At 37.0% G+C, this 8,293-nt stretch overlaps 1 protein-coding gene across 3 annotated transcripts in view; it reads right to left on the bottom strand.

Annotated features, from left to right (window-relative positions):
- Positions 1–2,118: 2,118 nt before the first annotated feature.
- Positions 2,119–8,293, bottom strand: part of LOC135596020 (calmodulin-binding transcription activator 4-like) — a 29,841-nt gene continuing 23,666 nt past the window's right edge. For all 3 annotated transcript variants that reach the window (XM_065087667.1, XM_065087677.1, XM_065087673.1), the window contains exons 8-12: positions 5,459–6,138; positions 4,711–5,293; positions 3,770–4,060; positions 3,303–3,444; positions 2,119–2,475 (exon numbers count right to left, since the gene is read on the bottom strand). In XM_065087667.1, coding sequence (XP_064943739.1) covers positions 3,388–3,444; positions 3,770–4,060; positions 4,711–5,293; positions 5,459–6,138 — 1,611 coding nt within the window. In that variant the 3' untranslated portion in view covers positions 2,119–2,475; positions 3,303–3,387. The remainder of the gene's footprint in view (positions 2,476–3,302; positions 3,445–3,769; positions 4,061–4,710; positions 5,294–5,458; positions 6,139–8,293) is intronic.

Below are 8,293 nucleotides of genomic sequence, written 5' to 3'. Positions count from 1 at the left end.
AAGAGAGGAGCCTCACAAATAGAAAGAGAGTTCTACTTCTCTTCTTCTTCCACGAAACAATTTTGTAGATTCGAAAAGGACCGTGTGTGAGGGAGACTGAGACACACAACTAAAACCCAGAGGAACAACTATACCAAGACGCCAGATGTCTCCCTTAGATTCATGAAACGCGAAATGATTAGAGCTTTCAGCTTGTGAACATGACATTTCTGTCCTCCTCAAGAACTTGATGACACTTGGAAACAGTTCATCGAACAATGATTTCGTTTGTAGCTCAACGACCAGCGAGCGGCCACAGACAGTCTCCTCCTCGTTTTCTGGTCAGTTCAGCATCGTCTGGCGTGCAAGCTTCGCTCCAATTTAATCATAGACCTCATGTATTTAATCAATGATGGATGATAATTATTTTAAATTAGATGGCTAATAAATCCTAAAAGCTCCTAATTTGTATTAGCCTCTAAAATTCTAAACCTACTCCGATATCATAAAAAAAGAAAAAAGAAAGGTATTTTTACCGACCCTGATATCATGAAAATTTGGGATAGAAAAGATACAAAGTACGATCCGAGAGGGAGAAAGGGTGAAGAGGAGGAGGAGAGGAAACAAAGGGGAAGGGAGAAGAGGAGCTCGCACTAGTAATGATACTATGAATCTTATCAAAATAAATATAACTTTTTCTTTTATATATATATATATATATATATATATATATATATATATCTACTAAAGAGTTTTCTTTAGTAGATTTAGATAGGACAATCGAGTTCGGATGCCTAAATAGTTGGGTTTAGATTCATACCGAATAATATATATTAATAGGAATGCTATCCATTTGTTGGTCCTATCCTTATCGGTATCTAATCCATGCTCAGCCAACACACCCTATGGATGTAGCAATCAAACAAGCGGACATGTAATGCGTATCACATCACATCCTCTCTCTCTCTCTACCAGCAGATGTTCCAAGCTCTCGATCAGCATCACTTTCTTCTCCATGGCTTCTGTCCACGAGCTGTGTGTGTGTGTATGTGTGAGTGAGCGATAGTATTGCGACCCTTCGCTGCATGAAGGGTCAAAATAACACGGGCGGCACGAATATTGACGCAGCAACGTGGGCACGAAAGGAATGGAAACTGCACCGAAACATGGAACCTTCTCACCTATCGCTCCCACCACCAGGCCATGAGTGCAGTCACGTTCAAGTCGCAGGACGATGCTTTGACGTCATCGGTCGTGTGATGTGCTGTACGAAGCAATATCTTGTTACCGTGAGATATAGTTTCTTGTCCACAAGATTATATCATGATAGTAAATTTTACTTGAAATATAATTTCTCGTTATAAGATTTTTGGTTATCAGTAAAAAGAAAAAAAAAATACAAGTTTGTAATATAGTTTCTTGTTAACATGCATATAGAAATTAAGTTTAAAGTCATCCAATACTTCATTTTGTAAGTCGAAATCAGCATTGTTTTGTATTTATATTTAAAGATAATACTTAAATGTTGAATACTATGTTTTCTTTACAATTGACATTGTTGGAAGATTGCAATAGACTTGAAATGCTATATTTTCTTTATAATAGAATATACTGTTATGATTTTTTATCCGTATATATATATATATATATATATATATATATATATATATATATATATATATATATATATATATATATATATATATATATATATATATATATATATATATATATATATATATATATATATATATATATATATATATATATATATATATATATATATTAAATAGGATAGTTTATCAACTTCAGGTTAAATATTTTTGGTCAGTGGTTTAAACCAAACGAAGTTGATAGATCAATTAATCCATCAGACCCGGGTCATGACATTTGGTATCAGAACCGATATAGTATTTGAGCATGATGAGAAAGCTCGAATAGAAAAAGACTATTCATGGATGGAGTCAGAGGACTCATGCTAAACCTTGACGAGGACGATAAATCTTTAAGTGGGGGAGATTGTAACACCCTCAAATTGACTTATCAACTTCAGTTTAAGTATTTTTAGCCAGTGATTTAGATCAAATGAAGTTGATAGACCAGTTAACCCATAAAGCCCGGGTCGTGACATTAACAAAGTGAGAGAAAAGTAAACTTTGGACCAAGAACAGAATAATACATGAAGGTAATGCCACAAATCTCGTAGCAAGCAGATACAAAGAGAGCAACCTCTACAAAGAACTATGTACGACCGCTAGATTACAGTTAGACAAACAGATAAAGCACCCGTTTTAGTTGGTAATGGCGAAAGATTATATTTAAACATATACACTGATCTAGAACTCATCTTCTAACCAACCTTTCGGAATGATCCATCCTTTAGCTTTTGCCGATCTTCTTTATCGTGTGCACGATTAAACTCAAGTTTGCTGTGATAGTTCCACACATCATGATTATTCTTCGGTTGTTTTATTATGTACAATTATCCAGCTTGGCCTGCAGAGAAAGAGAAAGGAAAGACAAATTATGGCCACAGCAGAAACTGCAAAACAATTAATTACTGTCAACTATACTAACTACAGCATCACAAATATTCTCGAAGAAGAAATATTTGATAGAACCTAATGATAGAATTAAGGTTTTATCGTAAAAGAAAGAAGTGCTCCGATATCAAATGATAAGATCCTAAAGTCTTATCGTAAAATACTCTGATACCAAATGATAGAATCCTAAGGTTTTATCGTAAAAAAATGAAAGAAATGAAAAAAAAAAAGGGATGATCACTTCGAGGGGATCGACCTCCTAGGGTTTGGTCCACAGACTAGAATAATATTTTCTTCATTGATTGGTTCATTGATTGATTGCTTGTTGTAACGAGAACGCCAAGGATCGCCGCTCTAATACCAAATGATAGAACCCTAAGGTTTTATCGTAAAAGAAAAAAGAGCTCTAATACTAAATGATAAGACCCTAAAGTCTTATCGTAAAATGCTCTGATACCAAATGATAGAACCCTAAGGTTTTATAGTAAAAGAAATGGAAGTAAAAGAAAGGTTTTATAGTAAATGGAAGTGATCATCCTCTTTTCTTCCATTTCTTTTACGATAAAACCTTAGGGTTCTATCAGTATCTTTTGGGATGAGATGTCTGCTCATATAGACACGAGTTTAAAGATGGCAAGAACATAGGATGTAAGAATCACGAACTCCAATATTTTACTTCAAAGAATCTTCCTGTCTATAAGATCATTTAGATTTCAACATGTAGAAGATAGCATCAATGAATCTGTAACTTCACTGCTAAAGGTCACATTCAAGATGTACCTAAGAAACTTGTCGAGGAAAGACATTCTGAACCGGACCAGAAGGTTGCTGATTGCCAGACCATTGTGCTTCAGCTGCCCCTTATTCAAGATTTTGTGGAAGCTGAATCAGGACCTTTGGGTGAAGACAAGATGATCGAGTCCTGAAAGGGGAATTTCAAGAGAGAACAGGCAAGAAAATTTCAGAACCTTCAACTTAACATTACAAGGGGCATCTAAAACTTCAGTTACATAAACTAGTGCTTAATCATAACTCCAGCTAATCACATGATTTTTAACAAATCTAACAAGACATGATAGACTTCTAAATAAATGACATTCCAGAAGCAGCAGCCAATTAAAGTTTCGTGTTGAATGATAAAAGATGCACCATTTCCATCATTTCTGCAAACTCGGGAGTAAGCTGTAAAGCTGTACCGTCACAATCTTCACACGGTGTCATATGAATTCTAAGTTTTTTTTTTTTACCTTAACCTGTTGGTAGCTTTCAAGCATCCGTCGGTACTGCTGCCGTGCTCGAGGGCTCCCTACCACGGATGTGACCTTGAAGACAGCTTCATTAATAGCTGTATCCAAGTTTTGCCTACGTAAAACCTTGACTATGTCATCTTCTTCCTCGTCGATATATTCTGGCTCAGCTTGAAACCCCCGTAAGCCAACTCCTCTTCTATGCCATCGCAGCAGGGCCTTTTCTAGGACACCAACGCTCCAAAGGAGCTCCTTGTAATTTTCCCTTGCTAGACGACCTCTTACATGAGCCTGTCATAACAACAATTGAAAGAAGAAAGAAAAAAAAGTCATGACCATATGGCAAAGGCAGAGTACTGTCTATCAATGTCTACTCAAATAAAATTAGTGTCAAAACAAACACTTGTTCCAAGTAATGCAACACGTTACGGGTTGTTACTAGAAACATTCAAATGCAATTTTATATTCATGTAAAAGGATTTTATAGAATTCATTGAAAGTGCTCTTTGGAAGCAAGATTGTGATGTACAAATAGATTCTGGCCAAAGTGTGTGCAGTTCATAAATAACTAGAATACATTATGAAACCTAACTTCCAGAAATATATCGGACTTTCGTGAAGTTAAATTTATTAAATGTCTGAGAGACTTGTGCTTTAAGTGTCGACATCTAGGAAATTTCTCTCTCAAAGAGGAAACCACACTCTAACAATTTAAAGTATTAAGAATTATTTTTATGCCACCATTATTAAAGATGAATTTGTTCATAACTACATTTACTTGTTGGTATATTTCTATATTTCATAGACATTCTATGAATAGTATAATAAGCATAATGATATCGAAGTTGCTTATTCTATGCAAACGGTAATGCCGAATGTAACGTGCAACTCATGTCCCGAATGTATGCAGAAGATCAAAAGAGAATGCAAATTTCAAGTACCTGTATCTTCACAATACATCTACGTTTCTGTAGAAACTCCTTTCGTCTTTTCCAACGCTGATAGTTCCTTTGAATCGACAAAGCTGCTTGCTCATATTTTTGATCACTAAAACCATAAAATGCTTTATGTGACCTTGATGCAACAGAAAGTTCATGTACGCCTGCTGGAGACATACATATGGCAGCTTCTTGTTGCTTCCTCCTGAAAGAATATGCTCGGAAAGCAGCTTGTATACGGGCTGCAGCTTGAACTGCATTTCTGACAGCTGCTAATGAATCTTTAAGTGAAAGTTGATCCTCTGTCCCACCATCTGAGTGGGCATGGGCACTCCTCTCAGATATACTGTTCACACCTCTCTGGACCTCCACATAAGCAGACTCCTCGAATCTCTCATTTCTCTCAGTTGTCAGAGAAAAAAGATGACTGGTTAGTGCAGCTTCTGAAAGATATCCAGCAAGACCTTTGTGACCACTGGCAGCAGCTAAAGAAGCTGGCGTTTTGCCTGCTGGATCATGTGCACTTGGATTTGTGACAACTCCGGCTGAAGCACCAGCAGCAAGAAGTGCAGCAACCATTTCTTCCCTGCAAAGTCGATTTCCCAAAAGCTATTTAAACATGTGTAAGTTATCAGGAATCAAGCTCAAAATTAGATAGATATGTTCTTTTAATTCTTCAAATAATTTCATTTCAGCCACACTCTAGGATTCTAGGTCAGTGCAAGCAAATGGATGCACTGATTTCAGATACCTTCCAGAACTTGCCGCCCAGTGAAGTGCAGTCCATCCATTTGAATCACGGTAGTTTATGCATACACCAGATTTGAGAATTGGAAGTAAGGCCCACTGATAACCCAAGGCCGAGATCATGTGTATGATGCATTGTTCTTGTTTGGATAGCGGATGATCTTTTTCGGTAGCCCCTTGATGCTTAAATGATAACCACTGATGCAACTTATCTTTTAATAGTTCTTGAAGGATTGCATTCATTATCTTTTCTGGAGCCATAGAGCCAGATAGGAGAGCTTCGATGATTGGTTCTAACCGATTTTTGGATCCTTCCAACTTCCTCAAAGGATCAACTTCCAGTTCAAGATCTTCTTGAGGGTTTGATGCACTAGAAAAAAGTATCTGCATAAATTTGACCAGAGATAAGAGTTCCGCTGAGATTTTTGTTGCAACAGCTCCAACTGATGTACTACTGCAGCTTGCTTTTTCTGGCTTCTCACGAAATTCAAACTCATGTGGTTCACTGCAGGGTTGGCTGTTGCCAGATGTAATGCACAGTTTGACTTTTCTGGCACTTTGCTGGGGAGTTAAGCAACGGAAAACACCATCCTGAACAATTTCCAAAGGAACTTCAATATCTCCAAATAATACAGTCCATGTATGCTCAAAAGGACTGCAATGAAAGTCTCCTGTGATGATAACCTGCAGAGTGACAGTTCCATGTTAAAATGAACTCGACGACAGGATATGCACCGGTATCAAGCTATTGACCTATTGACTGGTACAGTCATGGTAAACACCTGATATCATTGAATAAAATAATAAAATAAATAGTATATGTACCAGTATCAAGCTAAACATTTCAATACCAGTATTTGGTTGGACCACTAGATACAAGTCAATACATATAGGTCCAACCAGTAGGTAAGACCTTGCTTAATACTTAAAAACTACTCCCTCTTGTAGTTAAGGTCACCAATTTTACTAACGATGCAAAGAACATATATTTCAAGGTTTGAAATTTCGTACCGTACCGGAGTTTCGACGATCTCTCGGTACGGTACGGAACGGTATACCGCTCGGTATACCGAGCGGTATACCGAGTGATATATGTATATATATATATTATATATATATTTTTTTTATTGGCCGACGTCGCATCGCCTCGGCGACGTCGCCTTTTCCTTCCCCACACGGGGCGACGTCGCCGAGGCGACGTTTATTTAATATATATATATATATATATATATATATATATATATATATATATATATATATATATATATATATATATATATATATATATATATATATATATATATAACGACGTCGCCGAAAAAGGCGACGTCGTGTCGCCTCGGCGACGTCTCCGAAAAAGGCGACGTCGTGTCGCCTCGGCGACGTCGCCGAAAAAGGCGACGTCGTGTCGCCTCGGCGACGTCGCCAAAAAAGGCGACGTCATGTCGCCTCGGCGACGTCGCCGAGAAAGGCGCTGCGTTACCGCCCGTTACCGAATGGTACCGGGCGGTAACGGTCGAAATTTCGACCGTTACCGCCCGATATTACCCGTAACGGCCGATACGGGATATTTTTGCGTGTACCGCCCGGTAGGGGGCGGTCCGCGTACCGGTCGCCTCTCGGACCGGTACGTACCGCCCGTACCGGGCGGTACGATTCGGTAAGTAAAACCTTGATATATTTTACTTTAAAAAACAACTGCATTTCTAGCTATTTCAAATGGAATATTATGTAAATGCTGGTTTTGTTATACTCAAAAAATAGGGTACACTGAATTGAAGAAACAATTGGAAGTTGAACATCACACTCTAATTTGCAATAGAAACCAAGGTTCTAAATCTCAATGGAATACCAATTTCAGTAAATTTGCTGGACTGATATGATGTCGATGTACCAGGTGATAAACCAAACCTTTTATATCACTCAGTACCAGCAACAAAAATAACAAAGAAATAATACCAACTGGTATCAAAGCATGTAGCTGGTACAAAGGTTTTCAGTTTCCGACATTGGATCCATACCAGTCCAATTCATTCCTAAGTACCAAGACATGGTATGTCAGAACAGTCTATAATACCATTTGGCTAGGGGAGGGAGAGAGGAATAAGGAAGGAGGAAGAAGAAGGAAGAAGAGGAAGAGGAGATATATCATCGATGAGGCCGGCTGTGAGTGGCATATAAAGCACAACGGTAGTTGATAGTGAGCATGGGCAGAAAGAAAGCAATGAAATTTTAGAAAAAAGGTGTAATAAATTAGTTTGGGATATAGAAAAAAGAGGTTAAGAGATGATTCCAAAAAATTAAAAATTCAAACATTTAAAAAAGTAGAAATGAGTAATTTGATATCATGCAACTAAATCATTGGAGATGATGTCACAAAAAGGAAGCATCATAGAAAATAATCTATTTTCATATTTCGAAAAGAATATGAAGCCAAATATAAGCTTATTAAATTTCTAGGATTGTTATACTATCTATGGTTTCCCCTGAAAATCTGAAGCCTTTAATCAGAATCTGTAACCAAGTGTTATTTATCCTAAACCAAGTTTTTTCAATATTTTAATTACATTAATAAAATTTAATAATAATTTGAAATATTATTTTATAAGCTTAAACACTCAGTAAGTTCAGCTTCCTGCTTTCATAATTTTATCATGTCAGACCTATTAAAAGAGCCATGCAGACAGACCATATGATTGGATTATTGACAATCTTGTATTTGATTTTCTAGATGGATACTAATGCTAAAAAGGAAAAAATAAAAAATTAGTCAAGTACTTCAGCTGGATATAGAAATTAACCATAGAAATTAGTCAAGTTACTTTTGGAAGTATAAGTG

Source organism: Musa acuminata, chromosome BXJ1-2 (genome assembly GCF_036884655.1).
Source record: "Musa acuminata AAA Group cultivar baxijiao chromosome BXJ1-2, Cavendish_Baxijiao_AAA, whole genome shotgun sequence".
NCBI classification, from domain to species: domain Eukaryota; kingdom Viridiplantae; phylum Streptophyta; class Magnoliopsida; order Zingiberales; family Musaceae; genus Musa; species Musa acuminata.
This window is presented reverse-complemented; position numbering and strand designations above follow the sequence as displayed.